We start from the raw sequence: 17,614 nt of genomic DNA on the forward strand, positions 1-17,614 counted from the left end.
ATGCAGACCCAGGATGGCTTGCGCAGGCAGAGCACCCTTCCCCTTGTCAAGTGCCACAGGTCTCATCAGCACACTTTTCACACAGCACAATTAACAGAAAAAAACCAGAACAAACAGGAGTTCCAGGGAGCTTTTATTGAGTTAAATCAACAAAATCAGGATTTTACCATTCATCGTTTTTTGCATTTGCAACTCATGAAGTTCTTCACAAGTCAGTGCTGCAACACAGATACAGCCAGAAAAACACATCTCAACAAAATCTGAGCTCCACTGGAGAGTTTGCCAATTTAACAGAAAGCCAATTGTCCCCTCCCTCCCCCGACTGTTTTCAAGGACTAGACCATGTTGTTTGCTGGTTAACAGTAAGAATATCAACCCCTTGTCTAGGGACCAGTGGATTATGACACTCCACTCAAATCGCAAATAATTTCTTTTCTTGAAATAAAAGTTCCAGTTTCTTTCAATAAAGGGAATAGTGACTATTTTCCTTCTCCTGACACCCCTTCCCCAAAATTATTGGTTAAAATACAGCAAGGCTGTATCTTAATAAACCCATCCCCCCCTTCCCTCCTTACCCTTCCCTAACTTGTCTACAGCAGAATTTAACAATGCTTCCCCATAGAGGCATTTTAGCAACACAACAATGAACTGAGCAAAACTTACAGCCTAATCTGCCAAAGCCTCCTTATGAAGTTCAGATGCATGCTCTTTGGTCCAGAGACCTGGCTTATTACAGAGATAAGCTGTGATGCAAAAAAGATGGACCAGAAGTTCACAGCAACCAGAAAACTCCCTGCAGGGACTACAGTTGCCCAACCTCTACCATGGCAGCTGTACTGCTGGAGTTTCTGGGAACAAAATTCACTTTGTCCTCAGAAAGCAACAATCAGTTGGCCCCAGCAGCACTACAAAGTTCAGCACCAGGGCGAGAACCACCACAATGGCAGCTCAGGAGACATGGCATGGCATCTCTGTAACCTCTCCTACAGAAACTGAGGCAAGACAGCCATCTGCTCAGATTTGTGTCCTATCAGTCATTTGTAAAGAAAACAGTGTTTGAAGCATTTTTAAATTCTTGGAGTAGACACCCTCCCCCCCACCCCAAATGAAAATAAACAGAAGATCAGAATGAGATGATTTGATACCACCATATACGCAACATGAATTCATGTTGAGCTTCCCTGTTCTTACCCACAAAAAAAAAAAAATCACAGAGGGCAAAGGAAAGATGCTCCCATCTCATTCTGGAAATTGGAACGTGTATTTGAGACCAACCCACCCCCCTCCCTTTGGGAAAAGGCCTCCAGCAGCTGCAGTGCCCCCCAGCACACCCAGAGACCATCCTACAGGTTCTCTCAAGTGGCTGAAGAGCCACTCTCTTCACAGCCACCTTGCCCAGCTGTGAAACTGCATTTCACAGATTCATGGAGTGACGCTTTTGATTTCCGAGTTAAAAAGTGCAGAATACATCAGGTTCTCATTCACATCAACTTTGTCAGAGGAAGTATTTGACCTAGGGCTCATCACTGAAGGCTCCAACTAATGCATATGTAAAGGCTGGCACATGACCAGCAAGAACTGGAGCTCACAAGGAATCTCAGGAAGCCAAGATTTATACACACTCCTTACTCTTGGACAGGGAACAAAACAACCAAGAAAACCCCAAAACAAAATAATAATAAAAAACAAACAAACAAACAAAAAAAAAACTAGGATTATCCTAGTCCTTTGGAGCATCTTTCCATTTGCAAGATCGCATCTGTTCAAGATAGCCTACTAGCACCAAAAATAGGCTGCTTCCTTCTTGACAAGAAGCCACCTAAAGATGGTGCCCTGATAGTTTAGATTAAGTGCCAATCCTCAACGAGAGGCCAAGTTTAAAGTAATACTTTCAAAAGTTCTGTGCTTCAAGAGGGACCATCAACGCATGGCACCAGGCTAACCTACCACAAATCCAAGCAGAGCACACACACCTGACTCAACATCGCTATCCTGTTCTTGGTACATGTGCATGCCCTGGTAAGATACAAAACTTATTTACATTTGTCATGTGTTCGTTGCAGTAAAATGATCCCTCTTCTGTCTGGAAAATCATAAGCTGGCTGCAGTACAAGAGCAAGATTTTACTTTTGGTCAAAGTTACCACCCACAACCTCCCACCCCCCACCCCCAAAAGCACCCCAAAATTGTTTACATTTAGTACCTGCCAGTCAGATGTAAGCTGTGTGGCTCACAGTGTGTCTGTGACCAAGCTCTTGAGTTTGTACTCTAGTGCAGCATTTGCTACAATTATGGAGTCACTGCTGACAAAAGGAAGAAAAACATCCCAAACACAAAAACCTTTCCATCTTGTAAAGCTGTTGTCAGGAGGCACCTGGCTTGTTATGTATGATCCTCAAGGAAACAGATGGCTAAAGTCCGCCTTGTTGTTCCAAACAATTTTACTCCAATTCAAAAAAAGGGTCAAAATGGGAGAAATTAAGACAATTAATTCCTGCCTCAAAGGTAAGCAAGCATGGTGAGTGCAGCATTTGTATATGCAATAAACAAATGAGCAAAAGGGATTGCATTCATCCAGGTGCCTCCTGACAGTGGTGGTGAACAGGCTAAAAGGGATTTTAAAAAGAGTAGTTTTTGATTTGTCTCACTCCTTTTGCCTGTAGATCAGGCCAAACATCAAGCATGTTGGGAGGGGCACAATTTAAAGCAACACTACTTGACCAGATAGCACTTTTCAGCAATATACAATGCAAAATGACAGACAGCAACTCATGCCAAACCAGAGGAGATGGCAAGCAGCTTCCTGCAGTGTCTGACGTTAACAGGGGTTTGCCCTTACCTGCTCACAGTTCTGCACAGAGGCTGCTCTGGGCAGAAAATGCACAGTGCTGCAGGAAGTGAATCGCTTCCATAAAGCTCCAGAACTGTCAGTTTATGCATGTAAACTGGTTTTCTATGGTCTCTCTTAAACTCAAATTCACATCTTAAACATCCACTGCTCAGAAATTCTGACACTCACTGGATTTCCCTCCCACCAGGGTGGAACACAGGTCATGGGCCCCTTCAGAGCTTGTCAAGCTCCTGAAGTTTCTAAGGGGGAAATCAAAGAGCATCTCCAAAAAGGCTGAGCTATGGATTTGGAGGCCTTGGAGCCCCCCAAGTGATCTCTTCCATACGAGTGGTACAGGACAGTGTTGCCAGCACCAAAGCACAGCCACACTGACAAGGGACACTTGTGGAGGCCTGCACTTCACAGAGGTCAGAGCACTTCTCACTGTTTAGTGTTGCAGAAAACTGAGCCCCTCTCATCTTTAGCTGCTCCCATAATCAGTCTAATCCCTTTAACCCCAGCAACCTTCATCACAAAAGAAAAAAGTTATATATGAACCCAAAGAGAAAAAAAATAATATTTACAAAGTTTGTACAATATACACATCTGATTTTCTATGGGACACACTGCACCAGAGGAAAGAGGGCCATGGCTCTGAAACAAGTCTACATATCAAGTGCTGTAACTACGAATGGAGACTTATGGAAACCAGTCTTTAGTGTTCTGCTAGAGCACAGGGCTTTTCTTATGGCTCCTGCAAAGGATGACAGGCTACTCTTTCCTTCTGGAGCTATGATGCTGCACCTAATCAGCCCAGATTTTAAGTTGGTTTCATTTTAAATACAGATATTTACAGTTTGGGTGAACTGCAGATGCATATCAACTCCTCCAGTTAAAAAAAAAAAGTTGAAGAAAAAAGTAGTATTACCAATACATTTCACCTCCCAGCCCTGGGCTTGAGTACTTGGGAAGGAGGAGAAGGGGAAGAGAGGGGAACTTTGACCTGAAACCAAAAACAGCTGTTGATTCCTTGGGCTGTGTTGGAAAGGTGATATTCTGAATGGTCTCATAGCATAAGGCACTTTGCACGAATAAGTAACAAGCTCTTTAGCTTAAAAAACAGATGAGTAACCAGGGAGAAGTTGAAATGCACTCAGTCGATGGTTAAAGAATTTGAAATAGCAGACAAGCTCGCGTTCATCAAGATTCTTCTCTTTTCAGGGTTTCTCTTCTTCCCTTGCTGCCCCTCCCACCCAAAGAAAACAAAATTTAAAACCAGCAGTTAGTGCAACTAATGTTCAATCAGCACACAGTGCAAACAAGTGGAAAAACAAAAAGATATTCCTCCTTTTATCTTCTTTCTTCCTTGCTGCCAAATTTAAAAATAAAAAAAGGCCGAGCTCTTTAGTCTTCATAGTTTCGAAATGAAAAGACGAAGAAAAACCCACAAAGAGAAGGGTATCCCCAAAGAAACGATGTGTCACAGATCTGGATCATAGGGCTTCACCTTCTGGCATGTGTAATCAAAGCCTATAAAAAAAAACCAAACAAACACAAAAAAACACAACCACAACACCCACAGTTAAATCGGTTCTATGCAAAACTAAAATGTAAGAGATTAATTCACACTGACTATGCATCAGCTCTGGAAAAGAAAAGGGCATGTTGAACAGCTCAACCTCAGCCTCAGCTTTGTAGAAAGAGGTGCTGCTAATGCTCTACTGTACTTAGGAGCACAATTATCTCCTGGTTTCTTGCCTTTTAGGAAGCAGCAAACTGTTCTCTGGCAAGGTCAGAGCATTCCCCCTAAAGAAGCCACCCAAGAGCCTGTTCCAAGTTCATCACTTGTTTCCTTATTTTATTTACTTATAAACTTGGAGGAGGTTCAACCAGCAAAGCAGAGGCTTGCAAGTCAACTTGGCATGACTGGCTAAGGCTGTCCTTGGATGATTTCAAAGAAGGAACCACAGTTCATTTTAACACTATCAAGCAGTCTGCTTCTATGGCCACTTTTTTTTTTTTTATTGGTCACCTGAGGCAAATTTCAGCAGCTTCACTTTCTAATTCATGATCTCTGAGAAGAATACACAAAAGAGTGATTTCCAGCCCAAACTGTATGGTGTTGGATCTTGCACGACACAGCAGCTTAACTAAGGTCAGATCAAACGTCATCCTGCAGCTACTTTGCCTGACTGCAGTCCAAGGCAAGTAGTCTTCTTATAAAAGGACTCAACTCAGCAGCTTTTTCTCAGACAACGTTCAGAAAGGGAGCACTTAGTCTCCAACAGTGCAACCTCATTTTCTTTTAAAACTATGTAGACGACCTCGAGTGGCAGCAAATACGAATTACAGCTTCGCTCCCTACTTTGTTCACTTGCAGTTCTGTGAACCAAAGGATACAAAAGAGGCAGCACCTTTCGCTGGAACCTGCTCCGTCTGACTGATGAGGTGCTTAGCTCTTCTGTTGGTGCTCTGTTCTCACAGCTATCCATTTTCTCTCCTCACCTTTCTGAGGACCACTTTCCTCTCTGCCCCTCACCAATTTCTCATTTTAGCTAAGCAATACAGAAAGAATTCCTTAGACTACTAGTATCCCATCATGGCCTCTCCCAGCAGCATTCCCCCCTCCCCCTTCCCCCACTTTTGGTCTCCTTAGCGTATGGTCAGCATTTAAATTAAAACAACTAAAAAATACTCCTCCTCCCCTCCCAGCTTAGCATGTCCACAGAATTCCTTGCACTGAGAGTCTATTTCAAACCCTTGTTTTCACATTCAGAGCCTTTTCATCACATCAGTTTCCCTCTTCCCCTGCGCTAATACTGACATATCAACTCTCATCCCACACAATGTTGGTATTCAGGAGGCACTTACAAACATACATGTTTACTGTTTCTCATCTTCTACAGGTTCGCTGTGGTATTCTGCCACATACAGGCTCTTGTCAATGTTGCTTGGTATGGGTTTAATTTCAGTTCCCAACTGCTCCTCAATACTTTTCAGGTTGAATCGATCATCATAGGTGATCAAGTTGATGGCCAGGCCAAGATGACCAAAGCGACCTTGACAAAAAAAATAAAAGAAACACACATCTGAACTGAACTGAGTAACAGAGGGTTGAATGAAAAAGTCTACAGACATTGCTCTCTGATGGTAAAAACAAATCCAGCTGCAGGTTTCTACATGTTTCACATCAGTTTTTGGTGAGGAGTTTCATACTGCTGCAGGAAAAAGAAAACTCAGGAAGTTTAATATGCTCTGACCAAAGCTCCAGGTTAATTATCAGAGAAAAGTCTTCCACTCCTGCATTATGCACATCCAGCCCTTCTTCGATAACAGAGTTTTTGAGCAAGGTTGAACTACAAAGTTCAAGTATACTGAGTTCGTTTACTGCCTTCCTTAGGGGTATATTTTGCTGATGTCCAATCAGCAGAAACATACCTCAGAATACATGGAAAAGAAAGCACAGATGTCTATGCTTGAGATACCCTGGAAGTTAAGTTTTCAGTATAGAATTTTCCCTGCAAACAGGGGCAATAGTAAGTCTCCTGAGATAAAACCAAAATAAGCCTTTATTTCTCATTTGCCAGTCAGGTCAGTTTCAAGAGAATGGGCCTTTATTTAGACAAAATCCTCAGTGAGGATAACCATCTGAGGTGATACTCAAAAATAAATTTGTCAGAAAAATTAAAGCTATCTAAGGTAATTCTCAGATACAGTAATAAAACCCAAAAGTGAATTCAAGGCTAAGAAGCATCACAGTCATCAGCAAAGTTGCACCTAAAACACATCTTTCCTCTCACCTGATCTGCCAATGCGATGGAGATAAGTCTCTGCCAGCTTTGGGAAATCAAAGTTTATCACCACATTCACAGCCTGGATATCAATACCTCGGGTAAACAGGTCTGAAAGACAATCCAGGTCACAAAGAAAGTTAATTTCAATGAGATCAAATCCTGACAGTATTTAGGGTGCAAAGATTAACAGTGATTAACATTGCCTCACGCTATTTTCCAGATATAAGCTTTCTTTGTATCAAAGACAGTTTACATACAATCCTGTTACAGCTTCTTGCTCTGTATCCACTATAAACACGAATAATATAAGAAAAATTATCAAAACCACCAGATCTGCACATTAAGCTAGCTTTTTCCACATGAGACTATTTCAGCACACAGGTCTTCTTAAACAAGCATCTTCTCACACAGGATTGTGCGCTGCCAAAGTCTCAACAGACTTGAGACCTCAACTACATTCCACTACCTCAACTACTTCTATTCCATTTCCAGTGATTTTTGTTAAGACGACCCAGACATAGCAGTGACTTGTTAAGATGACCCACTGATAGCAGACACTGCTGGGTACTGCCCAAACAGGCCATAAAAACAGAGAACTTGGATCATACACAGGCCAATCAAAACCACAAAAGTATTTAGAAAAAAAATGAGCTATGAGTACCTAAAGAATCAACAAAATTTATTCACATGATCCTCCTAGTCAGAGTTCTACTGATATTTCATAAAGTTTATGGCCCAACATCTCAGGGAGCCCTTGCATGTGAAAATAAACAGAAAACACTATCGCAGTGAAATGATTTGTTGGCAAAGGTGCACTTTCACAGTTTGTCACAAAAGACAAAACTCCACGTGCCCAAAGGAGTGTTGCGTCCTGCAACATGCAGGCTTAACAAAGACATCTACCAAAACACCTTGTTTTGGTTTATTACAAATAACTGGTCTATTATACCTGGGCCAATGCGCTTTCTACTACATCTTTTAGAAACAGGGAAACCTTGAGCAGCTCTTACCAGTGCAAACGAGATTGCGGCACAAGCCATTCCGAAAATCGTGGAATACACGATTGCGGTGCTCCTGGAAATACACACATATAAACAGAGAGGAAAAAAAACCAAACCCCACAAACCAACCAATTCACATAACAAACACCAAACTTCAATCATGTGAATTTCTCCCAGTTCTCATTAGAAAACAGCTGAGTCGAAACAAGCTGCCAGTACATATTTTTTTAGCGCTCCTTACCACGTATTCTAAAGAACTTAGCCAAGAGGGCCTTGATCCCACTTTTTGACAAAGGCACTTAACTGACTGCATTTTAAAGCTTCCTACAGTGGCATCAGAGCCATCTCAGAAAACGACTATCTGAAGTTACAATTACATGAAACCCACATCAAGGAAGTTAAACTGCTATTTTGACTTTTGCCTTTCCCTGGTCCCTCGCTGAATTTAACACATTTTATTTATTCCCTTAAAAAATGAACTCAGCAGTAAACTTCCTTTTCTAGTATGAAGCATTTTTCACTACCGATGCAGAATTAGGTGTGGGACGAGTCGATTTTCTGTGAAGACTCTCCTCACACAAAGATTAAGTAATATCACTGTTAAGAAGTGAAATTTAGAGAGGGAATAAACAAGCTGAAGCATTTGGCGAAAACAGAGCTGCACTTCACCACAAAGACCATCTACCAACCAATCAAAAGCATACAAAAATCAAACTTCAAGGAATCCACTTGCATATCTCTCTGTTCTCAATACCAACACCACTTCTATTTCTGCTTAATTAATTACTGGTCTGGCCCACCAAACATTGGTATTACCTGTCAATTGCATGAGCAGCAAGCTAGACTACCCTGAAAGCTTTCATTTGAATTTGTTTTAGCTTAATTATAAAATGAAAAAAATGTTTCAAAATACTCCTGTTCTACACGCATCATTTCAACCTTCTGACATCTTTTAGTATCATGTGAGGTATTGTGAGGACATGTGAGCTACCATGCAATTAACAGAAACCTCTTCACCAGCAAAGCTGCAATAGCATTTTTCATCATCTACATCAAGGTCACAAGTGCCTGGTCACCACACAACAGATGTAGCTTTCTCCAAGAGGTTCCATCAAAGCCACCTCCTCAACTTCTCAGATTCCCCTGCAGTCACAGTGCAAGATTTCTGTTTGCAAAGACACACATGGCACTCGGTGGGCTAAGTATTGGGGTTTTTGTCATTTGTTTGAAATCAAGCCTGTTTTCACCTGTGTCAGTTACACTGTGTGGCCTACCCTGCCTTCCCATGCTGCCAAAGCAAGGCAGCAGCAACATTAAGAAAGAACTGTGCCTTCTGGCTGCAGTCGGTGCTTGCACTGGACAAATTAACCTGACCTGAAGTAGTCTTAAATACCAACTGGCCAGCTACACTGAACAGTCTGGAAAGATGACTGGGATGGGGGAACATGGCAGGGAGGTTGACAGTGGGCATCTAAAAACAAACCTATAGCAAAGCAATATATGTTTCAGCTTACAAAGAACATGCAAAATTAAAGAAAGCATGAGACTTAATTCAGCTATGCGGTAAACCTGGGGTGGTGTGGAATAAACCACTGCAGACTTCATACTCACCTGCCTCATTTTAGCATGTATATAGAAGCAGGAATAGCCCAGCTGGGAGATCTTTTTGGCTAGCAATTCAACCCGTTGAGAGGAGTTGCAGAAAATGATCGACTGGTTAATCTGGAGCTGAACATATAAGTAGAGTGCTCAGTAAATGCAGCATTTTACTAACAAATGATCCTAGACATGTCTAAATCCCTACGATAAAGAAAGCATGGCAGGTATGCTGCTGGTAATTTACATAGGATGTATTTTTGTACAGAGGAAAAACAATTAACAAAATTCTGTAACATAAAGGTGCAAGACAAGAAGAATGCATTTTTATCTTCAACTACATAACACATTTTGACAAAGAAAATGTTTTGTTAAGCCACCCTTGAAACATTCAGTCTTATTCTTAGTTGTGAAAGGAAAAAAGCTTCTGTATGTTTCTGACGAAGCCCTACTCCTTACCCTGGAAAAGAGCGTGTTGAGGCAGTGCACTTTCTGACGCTCAGTGACATAGGCATAGTACTGAGTAACTCCCTTCAAAGTCAGCTCCTCCATCAGATTAATCTCGTAGGGTTTCTGCAAATGGGAATTCTGAAAAATAAAGATAATGACAGATTTACACGCAAAACAATGTAAATACTTCCCATCCTACGGCACACTTAACTCCATGGCAAGGATGCTCTACCTCGCCACTCACTCTTTGTGCTATACTCTAACAGACAGGGTGGGTAAAATTTCACAAATGATTAGTCATAAATCCAAGGCGACTGAGCAGGTCCAATAGGAGCACCCTCTGGGAGAAAATGCATGCAGATGACACATAACCAACCCACAAAGTGGAAAACATCACCTTATGGGCAAGAAATGCTTGTACATAGCCTCCCATTAATGCTATTGCAGGTCAAAAACTCTTTTCAAACTTCTGTCCAAGACTTGGGTTGATTTAGATTAAACCTGTGAAGTTTAGATGCACTAAAAAAACCCAAGCACTAACAGTTGTGCACCACTCACACAATGTCACCACCATCACACCTACACGGTATCTCTGCACTCACCATGAACTTCTGTACACTCAAAGGGAAAGTGGCAGAGTAGAGTAAAATCTGTCTGTTTTTAGGTAGCGTGAGAATAATATCTTCCATTATTTGAACAAAATCTTGAGACAGCAACTTATCTGCCTGCAACAACAGAAGTAATAGAGCAGAAGTTAAAATAAAAAAAATATTTTGGTCTCCTGGTAGCATCACATTTGGGGGAAGGAAAAACCAGTTACCAGAGTTCCTACCAGAGTCATTCAAGAGTTTTCACACAACTATATTTTTTCTCACTGAGAAGCCTGTACACTACTGGATGTACATAAGTCAATTTTATACACAATTATGTGGTAAGCACAGCTCACTCATTATAAAAGGAAATCAAATGAAATGCATTTCTTAGTTTTGGGCTAGATTTGTTACTCTAATCTTCAGCATCAGCAAAGAAGACAGGAAAGGCAAATCTTCCTAGGCTGTTTTCTTAAGAGTCACATGCAGAAAAATCCTCCTCCAAAATACTTTCTCAAAAATACCAGGAAATGGATGAGCTATAACCTTATAGTGTCTCTAAGCAAAGTTTGATTTGTTGCTGTGCATAGAAAGGAGACTCACTGAAACACGTAATTGCTTTAACTTGGTGTTAAAATCCCAGAACATTTAACATGAGCAACTTGCCTCATCCAATACTATCATCTGGACATGCTCAACTTTTGCTACTCCTTTCTTGATGAGATCGAGAATTCTCCCAGGGGTAGCTATCACCACATGCACTGTAAGGTTAGAAGAGCAAAAAAAATAGTTAAGCCAACTAAAATAATGTTTCTGGCATTCATGGCCATGTTTCATATGAACAGTTTGAAAGAATGATGACTGTATACCAACACCAAACAAGACATATTGAAGTCTGCTCTGTAACAGGCAAACAGTAATAAGCAGAAATTCCACTACCACACTGTAAAAGCCACAAACAAATGGCAACTGTAGTGCACCAAAAGTGCTCTGACCTGTATCATCAAGTCTCATTATATCATCTCGCAAATTGGTTCCTCCTGTGGTTGCCATCACTTTGGCACCTCCCATGTGTTTGCTGACTTGGATACAGATTTGACTGACCTGCAGGGCTAGTTCACGGGTGGGAACAATCACCATTGCTGAAAGTTAAAAACATCAGTGTGAGTTACTAATAACACTGTATCTTAAATACTCATCCTCAGAGGAGACAGACCTCATGAAAGTGGTACTTCTATGGTTTTGGAGTTCCACTCTAGGTATCCTGAGCAGCCCAGGAACTGCTTATGACAAGGCAAATTCTGTGCAAGGGTTCTCCCTTCTTTGATGCTCCCCTTGCTGAGTCCCCCAGCCAGCACACTCGCTTGTTACTTCACATCCACTTTCCAGGGGCAAGACAGTCAAGTCCAGAAGACGTCTTCCATTTAAAGCTTTTGAAAGCAACTGCGGGACTTTCCAAATTCCACCTCCCCTCCACCACTCCCCATTAACTTTCTCTGGAAGTACGAGCAGATAACCCACGCTGCCCAGTTTCATTAACTAGTTTTAGATTCAAGTCTGTTAGGTAGCGACTGACACCATTACCTGGCTGCAGCTACATGAAATCCACCTCAACTGACCTTGTATATTGTCCTTCTTTAAGTCTAGCCGTTCAAGTAAAGGAATGAGGTAGGCTCCACTCTTGCCTGTTCCATTTTTCGCTCTAGCCAAGATATCCCTACCAGATAAAGCAATGGGGATGCTCTCCTCCTGAAATGCAAGGACAGACAGCACACGAGCAATCAATCACAAGCCATGCTCACTGAAGAGGCTGACCAAATTAAACTCCCTTCACTAACAGTATCACATGAAACCTGACTGTTTCATGATCATGATTATTATTATTACTACTATCCTGCAACTACAAGCATGGCAGACTCACAACAGGAAGAAGTTAAACCCATCAAGAAAGAGTTCCCCAACATATCCCACTTAGAATTCCTTATATTGTCTGATCATAAGATTGGGTACCACAGGTGATAGTAAAGCCATACTGACACATTAGGAAAAAAGTGAAAAATTGGGGGGCGGGAGGGGGGGGGGAAGTGAAGAGACAATGATAGTCACTAGCAAACTCCTCCTATGGAAAAAGATTCCCACCTATACCTTAACATCAGAACAAACACAGCCCGTGTGATTCAAACCTGTACATTCCTGTGACACAATTCTCATAAAATCAGTAGGCTTTCCTTTTGAAACTTCAAACTTCATCATCCAAACACAGGGCCCATGTATTTTTAACTTTACTGTCTTTTACAGCAACATCTAAAGAAATCTCAGCCTTTTGGAAAGGTGCATCATGAGAACCTGTTTTAAAGTAGATCAATCACCTAAACGCCATAGCTTCCTCATGCCTTAAGGAGATAAGGCAGCAGAGCTGTGTCAATGATAAACCTTCAAAGACCAATTAAAAGAGAGTTCAACTTCCCTCCTCCCCGTCCTGCGAAGTTTACACACCAACGGTTCTTAATAGAACAAGCCTTAAGAGTAAAAGGGAGATGGGGAGACAGAAAAGTGAACTTGCTAAGATATTAATCTCTCTCCCACAATCTGCATTACGCTTCTTCCAGATGCTTACAATAAAAAGAGCCAAGACTGCAATAAAGCCATAATTGCCTCTGTAACAACTAAAGGTACGCAGCCTATAGTAACTCAGTTTTCTGGAAAATTTACAGAACAGCTCTGTTCTCACTGGGACTACTTATGTGAAGGATGTTAGTGAACAGACAATTAACAAATTAAGACCTCCAGCATGAAAAGGAAAATCCAAATTAACTTCTCCAAAGTGTAAGTCAGTCCCATCACTAAGCCACCCATTGCATGACTTAGTTTGGGGTGAGAAATTCTTGCCTTCTCCAAAGGAAGAACTTCCCACCATGTTCCACTGTTCACAGCCCCAGTTTTCCCAAACCATGACATAAGTATTGGACATACATGCAAAGTTAAACATGGCTTCTAAGCAGTTTGTTTGCAAACAACCTGAATAGGAGATGGTTTTTCCCAGCCCATTTCAAAAATTCCCATCAGCAACTCCCGTTTCAAACAGTAATCTTCAAACTCGTTTCCTTTTGTGGAGGTCACGTCCTGAATAATCAAAAAAAGTACATCCATAAGATTAGGTCAGACAACCTGCAGCTGTTTTTGATTGGTCTGAGACTGCTTGTGCAGGAAGACCACAAATTACTATACAGGAGTTTCCACTACTCCATGCAACACCCTACAGCGGCAGAGGAAACATTTGCTTTCTCAGAGCCAAACACAGCTCTGTGATTACAGTGACACCTTCCCATCTGCCTCACACAACACAAAGACCATCAGTCCCTGTTGTAACACTACTAAAGTAAGAAATCCACAGTGAACTCCATTTTGAAGCTTTCCCAGAAAGGATCACTCCCAAGCAGTTGGAGAGTAAATTAATTCTTCATTTAAAACAGCAGGAACTGAACTGCTTTTTAACCTTTGCTCAGAACAAATATTTTGCCACTGCAACTTCTATCTTTTATTTAACATTTATTCCTACAATTCAACCATCCTTACCGAAGTTTTGATTCTCAAATCTTTTGGAGGGAGTTTTAAAGTCTTCTTCCAGTCATCACCAGGTCTATAGCAAATATAAAATAACAATAAATTATAAAATAAGTCTGGATTAATATTTTGATTTTGCATTTTATTTTCTTAGATACAGTGATGAACATGTAATATTTTAACCTCCTCAAAGCTAAAAGCACCTACACACATGAGCTCAAGTTTTCTCTGAGTTAAGCAGGATATAACAGGCAGGAAACTGGAAACAGAGAAAATCAGCAGTCTGCCAAAGACATTTGTGAAATATTTATCCAGTCATGATTCAAGTCCCACTTTTAGGGCACTGAATCAATCCACTAGAACAGATTTAAAACTGAGCACTGACTTAGTCATACAACAGAAACCGGCTATAATAAATCCACCTGAGAGTATTTCACCACTTAAAAGAAAAATTCTCTTGCCCAGGGAACATCCATTCTTAATCCCCAAGTAATGTGAGAAGGTAAAAACCACTACACTGGTTGATCAAAAGTCTTTTTTTCTCAGTGAGATTTAGACACCCATCCTCTCTTGAAAGGCACTGTATAGATTAGAGCAAGTCCTTCTCTTCCACACTCCCACAAAGTCATGAGTTTAATTCACCAGTTTCAGTGTAACCCATGTAATACACAAAAAAAAAGGGGTGGGGGGGCAAGTTAGGCAGAGTTTAAAAATCTGAGTGTTCCATCGCGTACTCTCTGAGGAAGCCGGCACTTCCTTTGCAAATAATTAACAAAATAAAAGCCTATGCTGTTCAGGGGGAGCAGGAACAATAGGGGAAAGAGAAAAGCAACACATTACCATACTGTCCAAGTCTTTTACATCTGTCAGAAATTCCAACCAGCACACTCACGTTTTATTAGCACACTTCCAAAACCAGCTGGATGGGAGCAGGGTATCATAGGCAGACCATATCCTCTCAGCTAAGGCTTTGATGAATTAAAGCCAGAGCATTACACTGAGGACAGCAGGTACTACTATTTCAGATCAATGACAAAAGATAACTGACTTTAAAGCATTTCTCATCGTGAGAAAGAACTGTAACAAACCAAAAAGTATACACAACAGGACTGAGACCAGGTGGCATTTCCTCCTCTGTCTTTAATTTCAGTTCTGTTCCTTCCCACTCCCCAACTTCCCTCTTGTACCACTTGCAACAAGCAAAGGGCACAGGACTCTGATGCTCAGTGGGCTGCTTCTGACAGCAGTTCACACTCAGAAAAGCACAGCATCAAATTCCATTTTCACAAGGAACACACCAAAACAATCACTGCTGGAGAAGAGCTCACACATGGAAATACAGCTTTTTTTTTATAATGTATATCACAGGACACATCTACCTGCCCATGTCATAAAACAACAGCAGACAACATTTTCAAATGGGAACCCCAAAACTTTCCAATACGTGACTTTTAAACATTCCTTTTGCGGCAGTCGATACAATCACTTACTTAATAGCGGTGGTCATACTCTGTGCTTGCTGTTGAGTGCCATTATTGATTGTGTTGGCGTTTTTCAGCTGGTTCATCTGCTGCTGAGTTTGTGTGCCTCCACCTCCTGGGCCCCCGCTGGGTTTTACGGGGCCTCTCAACTGCCCATTCTGACTGGATAGACCCATTATAACAGGGTTCTCTGTTCTGGCCGTGCTCATGGTTTTATCTTTAAAGATGTCTTTTTAGACTCAAAACTTTGAAAGTCAGTACAGAAACTGTAATAACAGTTTATTAGACTCTCCAAAACGAAGAGATAAATAAGTCTTGCTCAATATATGAGTCCTTTATTGCAATGCAGGCAAGCACCTGTAAGTCACTCAAAAGTAAAGCAGTAACTTGCTCTGATGCACTGTGGATCAACTTTTTTTTAAAAAAAGCCCTCTAACGAAGTTATGTCAGAATTCACTTGCTTCAATCTGAAAAAGAAGCAGACAATAACAATTAGTATGTGGGTTTTTGGCCACACAAATCTCATCAGTCTACTTTTGTATTTTAAGAGTCACTTTTTCCCAGGCAGCGTGCAACAAGAATACTTGCTTTTCTGTTTCCTCAGTGATAACTATCACAACGTGCATGAAACTTCTCTCCCCTTTCTATAAAGCTGTGCCTACCTCCTTTAGTCATCAAAGAAAACTTCCCAAAGAGCTGTGCTTTCAGCAGCATTCCTCAGAGGAACACTACCTGCCCCCTCCCGGAAAGTAACCATGAATTTTATCAACTACTTTGACAGCTTTTCAAGTTCCCCCACTTCTGAGATGCAGCAAAGCAGCCCTAAAATGCTGAGCAATAATGTCACGCACAAGTTTATGACAGGAAGCAAGATGACAATATCAAATGGACATTCCAGTAAGAACTGACAAAACCCTTAAGTTACTCTGATTGCCCTTTTCAATTTGAAAGGAAAATAGAAATTACATAAACCCAAAACAACAGCTTACCCTTCTCCAACCCAAAACATTAGCTCAACCCAGCTTACTCACAGTTTTGAGCTGGGCATTGATTTAGAGCCGTTCAGAGCAGCAACATGAATACCATCACACTGAACTGAGCAGGTGCCTCTGAGAGTCCAAGGGACTGAGCCTGAACTGAGGCAGCGAGTAACACACACGTACACTGGGTATGCAGCTTCCTGCTTATGCGTTCCACGTGACCTCACCTTCCAGCAGTCACCAACAACTTATGTTGTGCTCAAAAAATAACATTTGGTACACAACTTAATATTGACTCTGTATGTAACAGAAAGGTGGGTAAAACCACGGAGAGACAACACAAAGTCTGCCCCTTACAGAAAGTAAGCACAGAGCAGCTGAAAGACTCCTTACTGTGGTATCACGGAGACAAAACATTCCCAGTACAAAATCTTTTGGAACAGAAAGTAGGCTTGCCTGTCCTTTCTCATCACAAGACACCTTTTATCTTGGGAAAATGCAAAGGAAAAACCAGCAGATTACTGCTTCCTAACCTCGGCGTTCACAACAAAATGTGCTTCCTCAGTGAATAAAAGCATTTCAAGAGAGCGAAAAAGGAATTCAGACTCTTCCCAGACTTCCCTGCTGTTTACAAATGCGTCCACAGCACAACTTTAAAGTTCGCAGAACCAGGATTTTTCTGCTAGCTATCTCTCATCTTTGAAGACAGATTTCTCCTAGACATTAACTTCGTAAAAAACAGACGAGATGAGCCACGAAGGTAACCGGAGCCGCCAGAGAGACCCGGGATACCAACGCCGAGGAGTTCTCCAACACTGCAGGAAATGAAACCTCTCAGCCCCTCATTCCCCATCCACACACAGCCCCCCCCCCCGTAACTACCCTTTAGGAGGACAGAGCTTAAAAACAACACTCAGCCTCACCGAACCCAACAAATCCCCCTGTTCCGAGACAAGAGGCGCCACCATCTCGCAGACCGGCGGCCCGAAGGGAAAAGGGCCCTCGCAGCCCATCTGTGCCCCCCGGACGCGGGCAGGCGGCCAGGGAAGCCGTTCCGGACCTTCCCCTTCCCCTCGGCCCAGCACAAAGGGAGCCCCCGCGACGCCCGATGTGCGCGGTGAGGCCGGGCCGCACTGCAGAGCCGCGGGGCCGAGCGGCGGGCCCGGCGCCGCCCGCGGATCGCAGCTGCGCCACACCGGCACATCCCGCCCGCCCAGAACAATGGAGTGCCCGTCACCCGCCGCCCGGCCCGACCCCGCCCTGCGCGGGACCCCGGCCCCGCCGCTCCCGCTGCGCCCCGGCCGGGCCATCCCCGCCCCGCCCGCCAC

The 17,614-nt window shown here is 42.3% G+C and overlaps 1 protein-coding gene across 4 annotated transcripts in view; it reads right to left on the reverse strand.

Annotated features, from left to right (window-relative positions):
- Positions 1-116: 116 nt before the first annotated feature.
- DDX6 (DEAD-box helicase 6) overlaps positions 117-17,614 on the reverse strand; it is an 18,157-nt gene continuing 659 nt past the window's right edge. The window contains exons 2-14 of one of the 4 annotated variants that reach the window (XM_027655583.1): positions 15,316-15,773; positions 13,838-13,901; positions 13,280-13,384; positions 11,881-12,010; positions 11,257-11,403; positions 10,928-11,022; positions 10,274-10,396; positions 9,681-9,809; positions 9,237-9,353; positions 7,635-7,698; positions 6,631-6,732; positions 5,702-5,889; positions 117-4,360 (exon numbers count right to left, since the gene is read on the reverse strand). In XM_027655583.1, the coding sequence (XP_027511384.1) occupies positions 5,714-5,889; positions 6,631-6,732; positions 7,635-7,698; positions 9,237-9,353; positions 9,681-9,809; positions 10,274-10,396; positions 10,928-11,022; positions 11,257-11,403; positions 11,881-12,010; positions 13,280-13,384; positions 13,838-13,901; positions 15,316-15,515 (1,452 nt within the window). In that variant the 5' untranslated portion in view covers positions 15,516-15,773 and the 3' untranslated portion in view covers positions 117-4,360; positions 5,702-5,713. The other 3 variants (XM_027655582.1, XM_027655586.1, XM_027655585.1) reach the window with 3 other exon arrangements.

Source organism: Corapipo altera, unplaced genomic scaffold, assembly GCF_003945725.1.
Source record: "Corapipo altera isolate COAL_440 unplaced genomic scaffold, ASM394572v1 71, whole genome shotgun sequence".
In the NCBI taxonomy this organism is placed as follows: domain Eukaryota; kingdom Metazoa; phylum Chordata; class Aves; order Passeriformes; family Pipridae; genus Corapipo; species Corapipo altera.